General features: G+C 51.2%; 1 protein-coding gene across 12 annotated transcripts in view; it reads right to left on the bottom strand.

The window, feature by feature from the left end:
• Positions 1–19384, bottom strand: part of TSPAN18 (tetraspanin 18) — a 194436-nt gene that overhangs the window by 17334 nt on the left and 157718 nt on the right. For all 12 annotated transcript variants that reach the window (XM_032639450.1, XM_032639441.1, XM_032639449.1 and 9 more), the window contains 5 exons: positions 11684–11756; positions 9144–9338; positions 3331–3405; positions 2073–2171; positions 1342–1524 (listed from right to left, as the gene is read on the bottom strand). In XM_032639450.1, the coding sequence (XP_032495341.1) occupies positions 1342–1524; positions 2073–2171; positions 3331–3405; positions 9144–9338; positions 11684–11746 (615 nt within the window). In that variant the 5' untranslated portion in view covers positions 11747–11756. The remainder of the gene's footprint in view (positions 1–1341; positions 1525–2072; positions 2172–3330; positions 3406–9143; positions 9339–11683; positions 11757–19384) is intronic.

Raw genomic sequence — 19384 nt, 5'->3', positions numbered from 1 at the left:
TCATAGCAGCCTGATTCCAGGACCTTTGTTTCTTTATTTAGGTCTCTTTCCCCCAGTGCAGGGGGGCCGGACCGTAAGGGGTAGAGGAATGTGGCTTTGGGGCCTGACGAGTCCTTGGACATGACACAAGCAGGTGCAGGGGAGGAGGGTGCTGAGTTCATGAGGCAAAGCTGAGGCTGGAAAGAGTCTCATCAGACAGTCAGGGTCAGGCCGCAGCCCAACTCCCACCCCCTCCGCCCCCCGGGACTCTAAGAGGCCAGACTTGGGCCTCGCCCCCATCCCACCCCAGTCCCTTCTAGCCCATCATCCAGTTCTATTTTCTTTAGAGTAAAATTATTATTTCATGTGAAATTATGACTTGCTATGTGTTGGCTGCTTGCTATCATCTGCTTCCTGTAACCAGACGGTAAGCCCCGCAGGAGCAGGGGTCTTGTCTGCTGTCCCCTGCTGTGTCCCCTGCACCTGGCACTCTGCCATGAGAGCCTCATCAAAGGCCGAATCAAGTGAGGGGTGTGGGGCTCAGGTCACCCTCATTCTCCCCCCACTGCTCTGCCTAGCCTGGTCTCACACACACCCCTGGGGTGTATGGGGACTGGTCAGTGGGAAGGGGATCAAGGTCAAGGGCACTGTCTGCCTCACAGAGGGGGCAAAGCAGGTGCCCTTGCAGCCCCCAGAGGTGGTGCACACAGGAAGGGAAAGGGCTTCTTCTGAGACCGAGATGAAGTCCTTGGGTTGTAAAAGAAGCCAAGAAGTCTTGGAGCTTCCCAGACTCTGGAGACTAAGGTCAGGGAAACCTTGCTCCCGTGGGATCTGGAGGTGCTCCCACATGGCAAAGGTGAGCTTCCCTCCAAATAAAATGCACAGCTGAGGAGGGGCCCCCGCTGTGTAATTCTGTTTCTGGCTCCTGACACCTGCATTACCAGAAGCTCAGGGAGTGTTCTACCTGGAACACTGGAAAACTCCTAGTCACCCCTGAACCCTAGCCAAAAGGCCCACTCCTCAATCAGTGCCTGATTGATTACTGATGTCTGTGCAGACATGCGAACAAGGCGGGCTCTGGAGGTCAGACACTGGCTGCACCAGGCATCAGGGCTCCAAATGCTCACAGCCATTGATGGACTGTCTGACATTCTCATCCTTTCCCCCTTTTGGTTGGATCTCAGGAGCACGCACGGAGCCTTCCTCAGCCCCCGTTCAGGAGTCCCATATCACAGCCAACATTTCCGTGGGATTCCCTGAGTGCCTTCAGACCTTCAGGGCCCAAACTGTCACCCACCCAGCTCTGGCCACCCAAGCCCAGATGGACAGGCTTCCCCTGCCTGGGGGAGCGGGGCCTGGTACCTGCTTGTTCAGGAACAGATCCCTTCCCAGGAGGCATTCCTCCCTGCTCAGCAGGACCCCGTCCCGACTCTGGGGTTCTCTCCGGCAGCAGGCCTCCGGCACCTCGTCACTATCCAAAGTCAGGAGTCGGAAAACTGATGCAAACTTAAAGTCTTCAGGCCCGTTGACCCCACAGCAACCAAACTAGGAGGAGAGCAAAGAGAAGGGGGGATGGGAGCTGGACCCAGGTACGAGGGTGCAGAGACACACAGTCACTTCAAAGGCCACCGTGAAGCAGCTGGTGGGAGCAGAGTCAAGACCCAGGTGTGGGTTGGCTCCTCCTCCTCTGCAACCGTGGGAAAGTCACTCAGCTTCTCTGAGCCTCCAGCGTCCTCATCTGTAAAGTGAGGGTGGTGGTAACCACTCCTACCTCACCGGCACTTAGCGCTCAATAAGTAGTTGCTATGTTTACTATCATCGATGACCGTTACGATGACCGTTACAACTGCTCGAGGACTCAAGACAGGGAGAGCAAACAGGTTTCCTCCCGAGTCTGGACTGTGAGGCATGGGCAGCGGCTGCCAGCTGTGCGAATGGGGGTTCTGAGGCCCGGTCCGGGCTGGGTGGATCAGTGCCTGATCGATTACTGATGTCTGTGCAGACACGTGAACAAGGCGGGCTCTGGAGGCCAGACACTGGCTGCACTGGGCATCAGGGCTCTGAATGCTCCCAGCACCCCTGGGGCCACTCACTGTGATCATGACCGAGTTCCAGGTGGCAGAGAAGACGTCTGTGTCGTTGTTGCCCTGGTAGTGCTTGGTGAGCTCCTTGGTGAAGAATTCGCGGGTGAGCTGGAGGTAAAGGGAGGGGGCAGGCTGAGATCTACAGCAGCTTGATACAGCTCCCCTCCCTGGCCTCTCCAGTGACCTGCTCCAGGGGAAGGAGGGGGAAGGCCTCAGCGTCCTGGTGCCAGTGACCCTCCTCCCAAGCAGCTAACTTGGGGCAGGCCCTCACCTCCAACCCCAGGACCTGTGGCCTCTCTCATCGTCAGACCCCCGACATGAAAACGCAGTCTACCCACACGGGCCTCGGCAAGCCGGAGGCCAGGGCCACCTGGGAACCTCCACCGTCCCTGCAGCTCCTCCCAGAGGGAGGTCTGGTCCACAGTGGGGCGCTCGCCCCCCTCATGCCGCCGCCACCCGCCGCCCTGAGCTGTTCCTCAGACAGAGCCAAGTGGATGCACTGCGTCCCAGGCCCTGAAGAAGCCACCGTGCGAGAGGTATGACCCTGCTCCCTGCTGCAGGGAAGGGCGGGGACCCTGGTGGTTGGAGCCTCTGTGATAAGATGGTCTATAGGGGCAAGGTGCCCAAATTTCATACTTGTCAGGGCCTCATGCAAGAGGGCTCTGTCCTGTTCTCCCGCATGGCACACATTCTGTGCTGGGGGGACAGCCTTTTTTTTTTTTTTTTTTTTTGTGGTACGCGGGCCTCTCACTGTTGTGGCCTCTCCCATTGCGGAGCACAGGCTCCGGACGTGCAGGCTCAGCGGCCATGGCTTACGGGCCCAGCCGCTCTGCAGCATGTGGGATCCTCCCGGACCGGGGCACGAACCCGTGTCCCCTGCATCGGCAGGCGGACTCTCAACCACTGCGCCACCAGGGAAGGCCCAAGGGACAGCCTCTTTGACTATCCTCAGACTGTCAGATGACTACTGCTGGGCCACAGCTGGGAAAGGTGTGGAATGGAAGATTCTAGAACCAGGTGCGGGGTTGCACCAGAGGCTTGGGAAGAGCAGAGACCCTTAAGGGCCCTCTGACTCTGACCTTCTGGAAAAGCCCTTGCAGGGAGAGGCTCACTGGGGTCTCTCTTTGGGCTGTGGGGCCTTGCTGGGCCGGTGGGTTGTGACTTGGGCTGGAACTACTGGATGAGAGGGCACTGACTCTGTGAGACCCTCTGGGGAGGGAGGGGCTGGCCATGAATGGGGCCGGAGCACACAGGGCCCAGTACATACGTTCTCCCTGAAGATGAAGGCCAAGATGGCCGCCGAGAGCTCCGCCAAGAAGATGATCAGGATGAACAGGAAGAACTGCAGAGAGACGGGGGCAGGCCCGTGAGCCCTGAGGGCGGCGGGGGTGGGGGGGGGGGGGAAGGCGGCAGGCTCGTGAGCCCCGAGGGCGGGGGGGAAGGGGGCAGGTGACCGCTTGCCGAGGCACCCTTCCATCGGTCACACGATTGACACAACGTACTGATTCTGAGAGACTGAGGAACTTAACTGCCGTAAGCCAGACATTTTTCATAATAAACACACCAACAATCCATCTTTGGAGCCAACAGGGTTGTCCCTCTCCTGGATCCTGTCTCTTCCAGGCATTTTATCCTCATCCCAGGAAGACCCCAGGTCATATACCCTCCCTGACTTTTTGGCGCTGACAGCAGCTGCCCCATAGAGGTCCCGAGGTTTCTCCAAACTCCTTGGTCTGAGGACTGCTTTTGGGGAGAGCTTAGGACGGAGAGTGAGATGATCTGTCCAGGATGCAGACATGAAACATCTCCTAGACCTACCAAAGGCTTTGTTTTGTTTTTTTCAATGTCCAAACCCAAGGAGAGCCCCTGGCTTAAACAGATCAGCCAGCACAAGGTGTGCATTGTTCACTCCTTACCCACAGGGGCCAGGGGTGGGGGGGAGGTCTCGCCAGGTTCAAGTCCATGGTTTCTGGTTTCATAGAGGCTTGCTTGGCATCAGAACCCGACACCTGTCCCACGGTCTCCTTTCTGTTTAGCCCCCATTTCCACAGGGAGGAAACAAGCCAGAGAAGGAGAATAACCTTCCTTTCCAAAGGTGTGCAGCTCAAAAATTTGAGACCAAATCCTGTCCTCTTAATCCAGCTCCTTTCAGAGCACCACACTACCCCTTCTCTCTCTCTGCTGAAGAGCACAGTTCAGGGCTGGCCTGGAAGTGGGTCTTCTGAACCCTGGGGCTCTGGTTCCAGCAGGTCAGGGGCAGGCTTGCTGTAGTCAGCTGTGTGGGGTGACCTTGGACTGAGGTTGGGAGTCAGAGCTCCCTAACCAGAAAGGAGAGTGACAGAGGGACACCTGTATCACCGCACAGGCTGCCCCTGGCCACGATGCCCATCCCATCCCCCTCCACTTCCACAAGCTCGTCCTTGGGCTGAGAGGTATGTTCCCCACCGCTGCAGCCTCTCACCCCTGTGACAGTGATGGAGGGCCCTGGCAGGGCTCCTGGCATCTCCATTTGGCTGGTGACAGACGGTCATCCAGTTCTCTTTCACATGGCCTCCACGGAGCCCCGCCCCACCCTCTGCCCTTGCGGTGGAGTTGCTGGCTGTCCTCAGGCTGGCAAAGAGCGGCCTCGGAAATGATTTCCACCCCAGCGACGTGACTGAGCTGTCTCTGCCTATCAACCTCGGCTTAGACAGTTATAAACTATGGATGAGACAGAACTCGGGAACTCCACGTGCTCATGACTCTGGGAGCCTGCGTGTGCTTTCCAGGGGACTTAGCACCGTGTCAGCGAGATGATGCAGGTGAAGCGCTGTGCACGAGGCTGGCACGATGTGAGCACGGCTCAGATGGTGGCTCAGAACCAAGAGGAAGCATGGCCTTCCTGAAGACAAGGGCTGGCGTGGGCGATCTCCGGGAAAATAACAATAGCTACAATCTACGGGGTGCTTAACACCTAAGCACTGTGGCTCTTACATGGGTGATTTCATTGAACCCTCTGGGCAGCCTGGAGTAGCAGCTGCTGTTATCAACAACACCTCTGTTTTACTGATGGGGAAACTGGAACCCTGAGAGGGTAGAACTTGACCAAGCTGGCTCAGATGGGATAAACACAGGAACTCTGATTCCAGAACACAGCCTCCTAACACCATGTTATCCTGGAGCCCAGAAGAGCCTCCAAATCTTAAGACTTTCAGATGGCCTGCAGGATCTCTTGTGGATCGACAGCAATCCTTTTGCTTTCACATTTATCAAATGCTTATATGTGCCAGGAACAGAGTTAAACAAGATGCATATTTTCTTACTGAACTCTGATCACAACACTATGTCTGGGAAGGAGGTATTATTATCTTCATTTTACATGTGAGGAACCTGAAGTTCAGAGAGGTTAAGTAACTGACCCCAGGTCACACAGCCAGGAAGTGGCAGAGTAGGGATTAGAACAAGGTTTTTCTGACTCCAAAGCCCATGTGCTTACCCACACCTCTGAGACCACCTCCTCTCTGTTCCTTCATTCTAGGGCTGTTTATTGAGCACTTATGCTGTGCCAGGTACTGTGCTAGGTACTGGTAAACCAATACACATAAGGCAGATGTGGTCCCCATCCTCATGGAGTTTCCACTGAGCCAAGGTTCATGATTCATGAAATGAAATTCATGAGATGAAAAACATAAGATTCATGAGATGAAATTAAAGAATGAACCTGGTAACTCACTCATTGATGGGGAAAGCGGGCCTCCACAGAGGAAGGGGGTCTGCAGATCTCCTGGCCATTGCTCCTGCCTGGAGCAGGTCTCCCTAAGCATGGGAACTGAGGGATAACATGAGTGTGTGAGTTTAAGTCACCTGAAGGAAAGTGCAGGGCTTTGGTGCCAACATCGGTAACAACGTCACTTCTGCTAACTTCTCCGACATGAAATAATTTTCTCCTGCTTGACAGGGTTACTTCTGGTTATTTGGAGGCGTTCCTCCTGGACCTGGCCACAGGGCTGGTGCTTCCTGGGGCTTCGCCTAACCAGGGCCTTTCCCAGGGTTTGTTTGCCTTGAGTTAATCTGACCTCATCCCATTTGCCTAAGGACACATTGGCCAGTAATTCCTGAACTTACACTTATCACACTTTTAGGCTCAGAAAATTAATCAAGGAGTAAAAACTGCTCTTTTGCCTACTTGTGAGCATCTCCAGACTTTTCTAAGCCATCTGCCTATAGCATGTCAGCTTTCAGTTCTCGTTTCTGATAATATTTAGCAAATTTACATACTTCATGAACAATTCAGCTCATTTATCACTTTTAAATTACACTCATCTCTTTTTGCTGTTCTCTTTTCCAATGTAGCAGGTCTTGGTTATAAAATATTTTTAAAATGTGAATCTTTCTACAGATGGGTTAAAAACATTCCTCGAACTAGTTATAGGTAAGCAACTAGGAAAAAGGGGATGCCACACAATCTCACCAATAGGCTGAAATTGTTCCATGGTACGTGAAAATGCTGTAAAACTGATCAACAGGAGTGTTTGGAAAATGTGTTTTTAGAAGAGTTGATCGTTAGCTGACATTAGACTCACTGTCTCCAGGCCTAAGGGTCACTGGCACCCCTTGGGGTTTAGCCTCAGAGCGAGGCAGAGGGGTGCCCAGCTAACTCTTTTCCCCAGGCCTCCTCTCTCTGCAAGCCTTTAAGCCACAGTTCCAGAGGTGACTAAAGTCACTCTCTCTTGGCTTCTCTCAAGATAAGTCTTCCCTCCTTCCCTGAAGGGCAAGGAGGCGGCTCAGACTTCTTAAAAGGATGCAGTGGCCGGGAGGGGTGAGACCCGGGGCCCCTCTTCAGCTGGAACCACCACACAGCTGAGTCCAGGTTGGAACAGAAAGCAGATCTTCCTATTTTTCATGAATCTTTCTGAAAACCTTCCAGAAGCCGTGGTGGCCCTAGAAACACGCAAGCATGCATACCACACACACATACAACACATAGGTACAGGCACACGCATGGAGAACCTGACATATTTTGCACATAATTTGCGGTGAGTTTTGGATCACTTGAGTCCATTCCAGGTTAGGAGCCTCTGGATCAGCCCTGGTCTGAGACAGCAGACCTGAGTCCAAGACTCCCCTGGCTTTGACCTGCACTGTGACCTCAGGGTTATGTGTGTTAGGGTTCTGAGAGAGAGAGGGGAGGGGAGGGGAAGGGGAGGGGGGGAGGAGAGGAGAAGGGGGAAAGGAAGCAGGGGAAGTAAAGAAAGACAGAGGCAGGGAGAGGGGGCAGAGGTGGGTGGGGGAGGGGGAGTGGTCCAGGAGAAGGGGAAGGAAAGGCATTAGGCACAGAAACCAAGAGGAAGACAGAGGCCGGGAAAGAGCGAGAAAAGAAAGGGAGAAACACACATAATGAGACTGAAGAGACAGACGGGAGGAAGGAGGCAGAAGAGGGGATGGGAAGGGGTGACTTCAAGGTTCGGTGGGCACACCGGCCACAGCCGGGACTTAACTCTCTCAGGGGACTTGGGGCAAACCTCCTCCTACCCCGGGGTCTCAGCCTTCTCCCCTAAGCACTGGGGAGAGCGATGTGTTGTCCAGCTGGCAGGCTCTGAGGGAGCCACTTAGCTCGAGAGGGCTTGCGAGGCCTTCAGCCTGCTCCTGGCCCAGGGCCCCAGCCCGGCTTCCTGTCTTGGCTTCAGGAATGAGCCCATTAACGTTGGATGAGCCCTGGGGGCTGAGATGCAGGGTGGGCATAGGAGTGATGTAGGAAGGGAGCTCTGGTGTGTCCTGGGACCCATACTCAGCTCCTTTCAAAGTCCCCAGCTCCCCAAGCCCAGGCTTTTCCCTGCACCGTCGGACACTGTACAGAGATCTCCACCAGGGGGCGCCCTCGGGTTTCTTTGTTTCTCTCCAGAAGGAAAGTTTGCATTGCTTACCCTGCTGCCCAAGGCCAGAGGGACCCAGGGCGCCTGAGTCACACACATCACAGCTGATTTCACTTTCTATCTGTGACATGAATGGAGAGTGTCCAGTCTGTTCTAATCTGGGAAGGAGGCATTTGTGCAGATCTCTGCCTCCCAAAGCCACTGGTGCCGGCTCATCGGCAGGAGTGGACAGACGCCTTGCAAGCCCTGACCAGCCCATGTCTCCCTATCACTTAACCCCCGACCCACGCAGCTGCTCACCCATGAGGAGCGTCTGCAAGCTGGCCCTTCCACGCACACACTTCTAAGCTGGGCCGTTTTTAACCTACCCTCCAGCAGGACTGCGCTCTACCCGGTTTTCGTAGCCCGCGGGGGCACAGGACCTCATAGGAGAGGAAGTCCCATCACCAAGGCCAGGGCAGTAAGCAGAGGCCCAAAGGACCACAGCCCATGTGATCCCAGAAGACCAGAGAAACAGAACATCCACCACTTGTCTTGTTCGGCTCCAACCTATAGCTGAGCTGGTTCGCCCCTCACTTAACGAGAAGACACTAAAGCTCAGAGAGGTTAAGAAACTAGACCGGAGTCACATCATTAGTTACGAGACAGAGCAGAGCGCACACACAAGCCCAGGCCTGCCCAGCTCATCCTCGTGGGCTCGCCTGCCTCTCACCAGCCTGTCCACCAGGGAGGGGACGGCCACTCGGCCCCTGATACATCTATAGCACCTAGTGAACTATGTGACCTGTAATAGTGGGTCAAGGACTGTCTATTTAATGAATAAAGGCCCTTCAGAGGTCATATCATTTCTATTCTAGAAGTGGAAGTGCGAAAGCTGAATGATTTATCTGATAGCTATCTTAGCTCTCTTACCACAGAGTTATATATTCGAGGTCTTACAAGCAAGTAGAAAGCATGACGAGTCAGCGTTCTCAGCTGACCCTGCCTTGGAGAAGCCTGGCTGTTCAGACCTGGAGTCCAAGGCCGCTGTCCACGGGGGAGCAGCTCACCCACACGGCAGGCACGGGTCCAAGCGCAGATGCATGTAGGAAGGGCTGGTGGCCCTCCCGCTCCTGGAGGACGGCCTACTCGGCTCAGACCTCAGTGTGAGTCCCCCGTAGTGTGGACACAGGGCCCCCAACACCTAGCCCGGGGCACCCATGTGTGGGGTGGAGGATGGGGTACTCACCAACAGCAGCAGACACTTGTTCTCCCGGACGGCCCCGCAGCAGCCCAGGAAGCCGAGCAGAAAAAGCAGGCCCCCCATGGCCAAGAGGATGTAGGCGCCCGTGATGAGTAGGGGGTTGGCAGCCACGATCTCCCGGAAGCCGGTGGGCTCCACCATGACCCAGATGCCGACGCCCAGCAGGCAGGCCCCACCCAGCTGCTCCCCGGGGCCAGTCAGGAGAGGGGAGAAGAAACAGGCAGACACGGAGGTTAGACACTCCACACACACACGCCATTTCCCTGAGCGAGGCCCTGGGGCGGAGGCGCTGAGTGCCCGGTGGACTGGGCACAAACTCCATTTGCTGCTCGAGTCAATGTCCTGGCAGTGTTTTCCTCTGCTCTGGATTTCCCTACTTACCCTGACCTGCGGTGTGTCACGCAACCTCCACACCTAGTCTCTGACCCACGCCCCACCTCGGGCTGCTGAGAACCATGTCATGTAGAGTTTATCCACCACTTTTATATTCTCCTTAAATGTTAGAGGTGCTGGGTAATGAGGTCATTCAGTCCAACCTTCTGATTCCACACTGAGCCCCAGAGGGGACCAACGAACTTACTGAAGGTCACACAGCAAGTTCACGGCAGAGCCAGGGCTGAACCCCAGGCCTCCCTGACTCCAGCCCCAAGGACCCTCGCCAAATCCATGAACATGCTCTGACACCTATGCTGGGAAAACACAGACAAAAGCCACCCTCTTTGTCCTCAACAGGAGCTCTCAGTTGGGTTGGGGTCACCACTCTCACATCACATTCTTTTTATGTCTTCATCTCCATGGCCCTCGTCTCCATGCCTTACTTACCTTTGGAGAGAGGCAGCTTAGTCCAGAGAAAGGGCTGTACCACTTATTAGCTGTGTGACCTTGGGTAAGTGGCTTAACCTCTCTGAACCTTGGCTTCCCCGTGGTTAAAAGAAGATACTGTTTCCCACCTCCCAAGGTGGCCCCGAATAAGAAGAAAGGACAGAACGGACGTGAAGGTGTTTAGCAGGGTTCAATAAACATCTGTTCCATTGGTCTTGGGCACAGACCAGTATTGGAAACAGACCTGTTGCAGCAGAAACCATTTGGCATCATCAGATTTTAAAGGCTGGGAAGTGTTTGAAATCCCCGTGTCGTGGGAGGACCTGAGGAATGACAGAAAACTGCTGAGCTTTGGCTTGGCTGGGGGGTCTGTAAGCTGGGGGAAGAGCTGGATGGTTTGGGGCAAGAGGCGATATTTTCAGGTGCGGTGGTGGGACGGGGGAGACAGAGAGGCCTGAGGGACCCCGGGACAGTGAACGACAGAATCTACATTTTCGCCGTCTGCTGCGCAACGGCTTTCTCCTTGGTCTCCCACAAACCTCCAGGGAAACCTCCTCATAGCTGTGGGAGGTTTGGGGCTTTAATAAGTGTGCTGAGTTCTGCTTCAAGGGCGGGGCTCAGGCATGAACTGGGCGGCCCATGATGACTCAGCCCCATTTCACCTAGGGACACTGGGGCTGCCCAGGGCCACCAAGCTTGGAAGTTGGGTCTAGAATTCAAGTCTGTGGGGCTCCCTGCTCTTCAGGATTAGGGGCAGGGGAGGGAATCCAGGACAGTTGCTGAAATGTACAAAATATAGATGGTGACAGACCGACAAGAGTCAGTTTTGACCAGAAGAGGCCTCTCTTTCCTAGTGACCCTGCCCTGGGGGACATCAGTAGATGTTTACTCATCGAGGTCTTGGCTGCACTAAGGTCAAAGGTTGAGGTGGGGTCACACGATGAGCGTGGCTCTGCTCCTGGGAGAGGCCATGGGTCTGAGCAGAGCAGGTGGGCTGTGCTGCAGGGCGCTGGGCTGCCCACCTGAGCCCCCAGGGCCTCTGTTCTTTCACGCATAGAATCCATAGGTTGGATGGGGATGGAGCTGACACATTCCAGGCACTTCCTAAACTAATCTTGCTTCATTTGCAAAAAACCCGTTGAGGGAGGAGTTTAAAGGATGAAGATACTGAGGTTCAGAGGGGTGAAATGTGTTTCAGATCACAGCTGGAGAGATGCAGAGCTGGGCTTTGAACCCAGGTCTCTTGGTCCCAGAGAGGTTTCAGATTTCATCAGGTGGCTCCATCAGCTCCGCCCATCCAGCTCTGCTGTGCATAACTGCTCTGGGGGGTCAGGGCTGGGTGGGGCTCCCTGCTGCCCTCTGATCACCCCCATCCTCCCCCCTGCCAACTCCCTACCAGGGGTCAGATTTCAAGATAGTAGCCAGGACTGAGGCCCCTATCTTTTCTTTTTTAGAGGAGCTGAAGCATCATCTCAGGGGCTGTGCAAAACACCTCTCCTGTGATGGTGGGCGCTAGGAGTGGGGTGGGCACTGCTGGGGGCCTCCGTGCCGTGAGCCCCCAGCTGGGCAGGTAGAGCTGCTTCTAGCACTGGCTCCTGTTCCTGTTCCTGGGACTCAGCCCCATGTGACTTTCAAGCCGCAGTCAGCCCTGCCCACCCCGCAGAGGCCTGGGGAGACCCCGGGAATGTTCCAGGAATACTTACAAATATGAAGAAATTGAATACAAACATCAGATACTTCATGCAGCTCAGACAGTCGCCTTCCATGGTGCTCCCCCTACAAAACAGCAAGGCCCTCTCAGCCTTCCCGCTGGGGGACCCCATCCGAAAAGATCTCCTGCCCCTCCCTCCTCTCCTCCTCCTCGGGGTGTCCCAGTGGCCAGCCTGCCCTTGTAGCCGATGGGGGAAGAGGGCAGCTGATAGCAGCCTCCTCATCACAGGGCTGGTGCTTTGCCCTGTGAGGCCAGAGCTAGGAGTGAGAACTCGAGAGCTAGCCTGCCCGGGTTCAAGCCCTGTCTCTACCGTTCATTTGCTGTGTGGTCTTGGGCAAATTACTCCACCTCTCTGACTGTTGCTCTCTCCCACTTGAAAGTGGAGATTAAAGACAGAAGCTTCCTCCCCACAGTGCTGGGAGGATTAACTGAAATAATGCAGAAGTATGCTCAGCAGGTACTCAGTGTGGCAGGTGCTCAGAGGTGTGACATCATGACGTTACTTGATTGCAGACACGAGCCTCCTATTTGGTAGATGAGACACTAAGGCTCAGGGCCTTGAGGGACTTGCTAAGGTCCTAGAGCGGGATTAGAACCCAGGTCCGACAAACTACCTACTACCCCACATACCGTCCGACTCGAAGGACCAGTCCAGTGAGGAGGGGTGTTGCAGGGAAAGAGCTGCAGGCACCTCCTGGGGCCCCAGGCCCCCAGATGCTCCCCCACCCTGACTACCTCTATCGTGAGACTTAGAGCACCCCACCTCCCCCTGGAGTCTCCCCGTCCCTACCTAAGAGTATGCCCATGGTAGCGGGTCACTGAATACAATTCTACTCAACAAACATTTGTTGTGCAACGACTGGATGCCAGGCACTGGGGCTTGAAAACAAGATGTAGCCCTCCCCCATGCCCGGGGGAAGCAGACGGCATCTGCTATCGCAAGCCATCCCTCAAGGTGCACAAGTCACGGTCATATTCAATGTACAATGTTCAATATTTCTACGCTTTCTTCCTGACAGCCCTGGGGAGAGGATGGGCAGACCCAGGAGGACCTACCCCTTCCCTTGCTCCAGGCCCCATCCTCCCAGCAGCCAGTGGAGGGCTGAGATTCAGTGGGGACCCATGGGTATGGCGGGCCTGTTTAGCTAGCATCTCTTGGTCCATGCCACGCCCACCAGTTGTTAAACCATTATCCTTGATGGTGGGTCATCCTTGTCTCTTGCATCATGCCCAAGCCCAGGCTCTCTTCCTCCAGAACGGGTCCTCACACCAAGCCACCAGCCCTCCGCTATCTCCTCCATCTCTGACCTTCTAGAAGCAGCAACTAACCTGCATCTAAACATGGCAGTTCCAAGCATGGGCTCGGAAGCCAGACATACCTGGGCTCCAATCCTGGCTCGTCACACCTCTCTACCTCTGTGTCTTTGGTAAGTGACTTAACATCTTGGGCCGCAGTTTCTTCATCTGAAAGTGGGCATTTAGGACCTGCATCCTGGCGTGTTGTGAGGATTAAATGAGATGTCCTATGTCAGGGCTCTCCACGGCACCTGGCTCAGAGTGGGGTGAACAGCCCTTACTAGGAACACACATAACTTTACAGTCATAGGTGACTCACTGGGCTATCACTGACCATGAGATCAGGACCCCAGGACAAAGACTTGCACCCTAGGCATGGCATGCTGACCCCCTCTCCCCTGGGCACTTGGCTGATGCAACTCCATACATCTGCTGAGACCCTGTCGTCCTTGGAAAGGGGGAAGAGGACAGGGAAGAACATTCACTGAGTGCCGACTCTTTGCCAGCCACGCTCCAGCTCCATGAAGTGACTGTCCTGAATCTTTCAACAGCCGCACGAGGCAGGAAGTACTGTGCCCATTTTACAGATGAGGACACTGAGCTCAGGGAGGGGAAGGTGCCCAGCATCCTGGAGCTTGTGAGCATGCCCCTCAGCTCACTTCAGATGCTGTGCTCCGCCTGGTCCAGGGACCACTGTTCAGGCAGACAGCAGGGCAGAAAGAGCACTGGACTGGGAGTCTGGAGCCCCAAGCTCCAGCTCTGCAAGTCACTTCCTCTCTCTGGCCTCAGTGTCTTCATCTGCAAAACGATGGAGATGGAGTTTGATGGGCTGTCAGTTCCTGCCACCAGGCTCTGACTCGGGTGGGCTTTTTTTTTTTTTTTTTTTTTTTTTAAACATCTTTATTGGGGTATAATTGCTTTACAATGGTGTGTTAGTTTCTGCTTTACAACAAAGTGAATCAGCTATACATATACATATGTTCCCATATGTCTTCCCTCTTGCGTCTCCCTCCCTCCCACTCTCCCCATCCCACCCTTCCAGGCTGTCATAAAGCACCGAGCTAATATCCCTGTGCCTTGCGGCTGCTTCCCCCCAGCTATCTACCTTACTACGTTTGTTAGTGTGTATATGTCCATGACTCTCTCTCGCCCTGTCAAAACTCACCCTTCCCCCTCCCCATATCCTTAAGTCCGTTCTCCAGTAGGTCTGCGTCTTTATTCCTATCTTACCCCTAGGTTCTTCATGACATTTTTTTCCCTTAAATTCCATATATATGTGTTAGCATACGGTATTTGTCTTTTTCTTTCTGACTTACTTCACTCTGTATGACAGATTCTAGGTCTATCCATCTCATTACAAATAGCTCAATTTCATTTCTTTTTAAGGCTGAGTAATATTCCATTGTGTATATGTGCCACATCTTCTTTATCCATTCATCCGATGATGGGCGCTTAGGTTGTTTCCATGTCCTGGCTATTGTAAATAGAGCTGCAATGAACATTTTGGTACATGACTCTCTTTGAATTTTGGTTTTCTCAGGGTATATGCCAAGTAGTGGGATTGCTGGGTCATATGGTAATTCTATTTGTAGTTTTTTAAGGAACCTCCATACTGTTCTCCACAGTGGCTGAACCAATTCACATTCCCACCAGCAGTGCAAGAGTGTCCCCTTTTCTCCACACCCTCTCCAGCATTTATTGTTTCTTGATTTTTTGATGATGGCCATTCTGACTGGTGTGAGATGATATCTCATTGTAGTTTTGATTTGCATTTCTCTAATGATTAATGATGTTGAGCATTCTTTCATGTGTTTGTTGGCATTCTGTATATCTTCTTTGGAGAAATGTCTATTTAGGTCTTCTGCCCATTTTTGGATGGGGTTGTTTGTTTTTTTGTTATTGAGCTGCATGAGCTGCTTGTAAATTTTGGAGATTAATCCTTTGTCAGTTGCTTCATTTGCAAATGTTTTCTCCCATTCTGAGGGTTGTCTTTTGGTCTTGGTTATGGTTTCCTTTGCTGTGCAAAAGCTTTGAAGTTTCATTAGGTCCCATTTGTTTATTTTTGTTTTTATTTCCATTACTCTAGGAGGTGGGTCAGAAAGGATCTTGCTGTGATTTATGTCATAGAGTGTTCTTCCTATGTTTTCTTCTAAGAGTTTGATAGTTTCTGGCCTTACATTTAGGTCTTTAATCCATTTTGAGCTTATTTTTGTGTATGGTGTTAGGGAGTGATCTAATCTCATACTTTTACATGTACCTGTCCAGTTTTCCCAGCACCATTTATTGAAGAGGCTGTCCTTTCTCCACTGTACATTCCTGCCTCCTTTATCAAAGATAAGGTGTCCATATGTGCGTGGGTTTATCTCTGGGCTTTCTATCCTGTTCCACTGATCTGTCTTTCTGTTTTTGTGCCAGTACCATACTGTCTTGATTACTGTTGCTTTGTAATATAGTCTGAAGTCAGGGAGCCTTATTCCTCCAGCTCCTTTTTTCGTTCTAAAGATTGCTTTGGCTATTCGGGGTCTTTTGTGTTTCCATACAAATTGCGAAATTTTTTGTTCTAGTTCTGTGAAAAATGCCAGTGGTAGTTTGATAGGGATTGCATTGAATCTGTAGATTGCTTTGGGTAGTAGAGTCATTTTCACAATGTTGATTCTTCCCATCCAAGAACATGGTATATCTCTCCATCTATTTGTATCATCTTTAATTTCTTTCATCAGTGTCTTATAATTTTCTGCATACAGGTCTTTCGTATCCTTAGGTAGGTTTATTCCTAGATATTTTATTCTTTTTGTTGCAATGGTAAATGGGAGTGTTTTCTTGATTTCACTTTCAGATTTTTCATCATTAGTGTATAGGAATGCCAGAGATTTCTGTGCATTAATTTTGTATCCTGCTACTTTACCAAATTCATTGATTAGCTCTAGTAGTTTTCTGGTAGCATCTTTAGGATTCTCTATGTATAGTATCATGTCATCTGCAAACAGTGACAGCTTTACTTCTTCTTTTCCCATTTGGATTCCTTTTATTTCCTTTTCTTCTCTGATTGCTGTGGCTAAAACTTCCAAAACTATGTTGAATAAGAGTGGTGAGAGTGGGCAACCTTGTCTTGTTCCTGATCTTAGTGGAAATGCTTTCAGTTTTTCACCATTGAGGATGATGTTTGCTGTGGGCTTGTCATATATGGCTTTTATTATGTTTAGGAAAGTTCCCTCTATGCCTACTTTCTGGAGGGTTTTTATCATAAATGGGTGTTGAATTTTGTCGAAAGCTTTCTCTGCATCTATTGAGATGATCATATGGTTTTTCTCCTTCAATTTGTTAATATAGTTTATCACATTGATAGATTTGCGTATATTGAAGAATCCTTGCATTCCTGGAATAAACCCCACTTGATCATGGTGTATGATCCTTTTAATGTGCTGTTGGATTCTGTTTGCTAGTATTTTGTTGAGGATTTTTGCATCTATGTTCATCAGTGATATTGGCCTGTAGTTTTCTTTCTTTGTGACATCCTTGTCTGGTTTTGGTATCAAGGTGATGGTGGCTTCGTAGAAGGAATTTGGGAGTGTTCCTCCCTCTGCTATATTTTGGAAGAGTTTGAGAAGGATAGGTGTTAGCTCTTCTCTAAACGTTTGATAGAATTCACCTGTGAAGCCATCTGGTCCTGGGCTTTTGTTTGTTGGAAGGTTTTTAATCACAGTTTCAATTTCAGTGCTTGTGATTGGTCTGTTCATATTTTCTATTTCTTCCTGATTCAGTCTTGGCAGGTTGTGCATTTCTAAGAATTTGTCCATTTCTTCCAGATTGTCCATTTTATTGGCATAGAGTTGCTTGTAGTAATCTCTCATGATTTTTTTTATTTCTGCAGTGTCAGTTGTTACTTCTCCTTTTTCATTTCTAATTCTATTGATTTGAGTCTTCTCCCTTTTTTTCTTGATGAGTCTGGCTAGTGGTTTATCTATTTTGTTTATCTTCTCAAAGAACCAGCTTTTAGTTTTATTGATCTTTGCTATTGTTTCCTTCATTTCTTTTTCATTTATTTCTGATCTGATTTTTATGATTTCTTTCCTTCTGCTAGCTTTGGGGTTTTTTTGTTCTTCTTTCTCTAATTGCTTGAGGTGCAAGGTTAGGTTGTTTATTCGAGATGTTTCCTGCTTCTTAAGGTGGGCTTGTATTGCTATAAACTTCCCCCTTAGAACTGCTTTTGCTGCATCCCATAGGTTTTGGGTCGTTGTGTCTCCATTGTCATTTGTTTCTAGGTATTTTTTTATTTCCTCTTTGATTTCTTCAGTGATCACTTCATTATTAAGTAGTGTATTGTTTAGCCTCCATGTGTTTGTATTTTTTACAGATCTTTTCCTGTAATTGATATCTAGTCTCATGGCGTTGTGGTCGGAAAAGATACTTGATACAATTTCAGTTTTCTTAAATTTACCAAGGCTTGATTTGTGACCCAAGATATGATCTATCCTGGAGAATGTTCCATGAGCACTTGAGAAAAATGTGTATTCTGTTGTTTTTGGATGGAGTGTCCTATAAACATCAATTAAGTCCATCTTGTTTAATGTATCATTTAAAGCTTGTGTTTCCTTATTTATTTTCATTTTGGATGATCTGTCCATGGGTGAAAGTGGGGTGTTAAAGTCCCCTACTATGAATGTGTTACTGTTGATCTCCCCTTTTATGGTTGTTAGTATTTGCCTTATGTATTGAGGTGCTCCTATGTTGGGTGCATAAATATTTACAATTGTTATATCTTCTTCTTGGATCGATCCCTTGATCATTATGTAGTGTCCTTCTTTGTCCCTTTTAATAGTCCTTATTTTAAAGTCTATTTTGTCTGATCGGGTGGGCTTTTAGAGGGCAGGAGGGGCGGCCCCAGTGAGATGCTGAGAAGTCTGCAGGGGGGCCAGGCTCTGGGGGCCCCCTCCTCTGCCTACCCAGGCAAAGCTGTTCTCCAGGGTCTGATCCGGCTTCAGCTGGCTCTGGCTCTCTGGCATTTAAGGGGCATAATAAATACGGCAGCTCATAAACGGGCTACCTGTATTTATTATGTACCACATTCATTAGAGCTTACATCTAATGGGTGCCTTATGGAGTGCTGGGCTCCCAGACGAGTGCAATAAAAGGTGATGTGTCTCCTGGGAAGAGCCTCTGACAACCTCAAAGGTGAAGCAGGTGGAAAAAGAGATGATGTGAGCTGGAGGGTGGATGGAGACAGGGAAGCCCAGGCGTCAGCTCCAGGGCCGGGTGCAGAGCGGACAGAGGGCTTTGCAGCCTGACAGAGGATCACATCCCAGTTGCTTAGCTGGTGGCCTGGGGCAAGTTCTTGAACTGCATACATCCGAGTTTCCTTTTCTTTAAAATTAGCATAAAAAAATAATGCCTTTCTCATAATGTATGGAAAATACTGAGAACAGAGCTTGGTGTATGGTAGCTGATAAGAGCAACAGCGAGTAGCCGCTGCCTGCCCTTGAGTTCTTACTATGTGCCAAGGAACACGCGTGCACAATCTCGTTGAATCCTCGTAAGGCTCTGGATTTAGGTAATGTCATTTCCCTTTGTTCAGGCGAGGGAATTGAGCTTCAGAGAGATGGAATCACTTGTCTTAGGTCACACAGCATGGAAGTGCCTGAACCAGGATTTGAACCCATGTCTGTCTTAATCCGGAGCCACATCATCATTTTCAATGAATGCTAATTCCCTCGCCCCATTCATCCATTTTCCTCCAAAATTCAGGCTCGTCTTCACACCTCTTAATGCCATTTTATTTCCCAGTGGCCAGAGAGACGGCCTCCTGCGTCATCGCCCACGGCCAGGCTAGAATCAAAAGACCAACAACTGCTAGCTCCACCAGCCACAGGGGCTCCTGAATGTGGGGACACACCTCCACGGCCAATTGGCCAGACAAAAGTGACAGACACATGGCATCTCCAATCGCTGCCTGGATCTGGGTGTTGGCTCCACCCACCCACGGAGCCTTTTGGACGCTAAGCCCATCATCACGCAGTGCCCTAATTTACTTCTAAGGAGAGTAGAACATAGTCTCTGCAAGGCGGATTGAGAAGAAACTGCAGACCATGGAGGTACAAAGGCTTGGCTGTTCCTCAAAAAAGATGTTCGAAAGGCACTTATGAAGGAGACGGAGGGGGCGGATCTCTGCTAAATGGAAAGGCCATGCCCGCCCCGGGGCCAGGGGTGAAAGGCCCACTGAGGTTTCCCCATTCCACGGAGCCCACAGGGTCCCGGAGCGGAGGGTGGCAGTGACAGTGGGGCTGCAGGGTCACACGGGTCCTGGCTCCACCTCCTTCTAGCCCCGGGGCCAGTGGACAAGTCACGTAAGCTCCCTGGGCCTTTGCTTTCGTGTCTGCAGAATGGGGCCAAGAATGCTGAC

Source organism: Phocoena sinus, chromosome 8 (genome assembly GCF_008692025.1).
Source record: "Phocoena sinus isolate mPhoSin1 chromosome 8, mPhoSin1.pri, whole genome shotgun sequence".
Classification (NCBI taxonomy): Eukaryota; Metazoa; Chordata; class Mammalia; order Artiodactyla; family Phocoenidae; genus Phocoena; species Phocoena sinus.
Note: the sequence above shows the minus strand (reverse complement) of the source record. Positions and strands in the feature narration are given on the sequence as shown.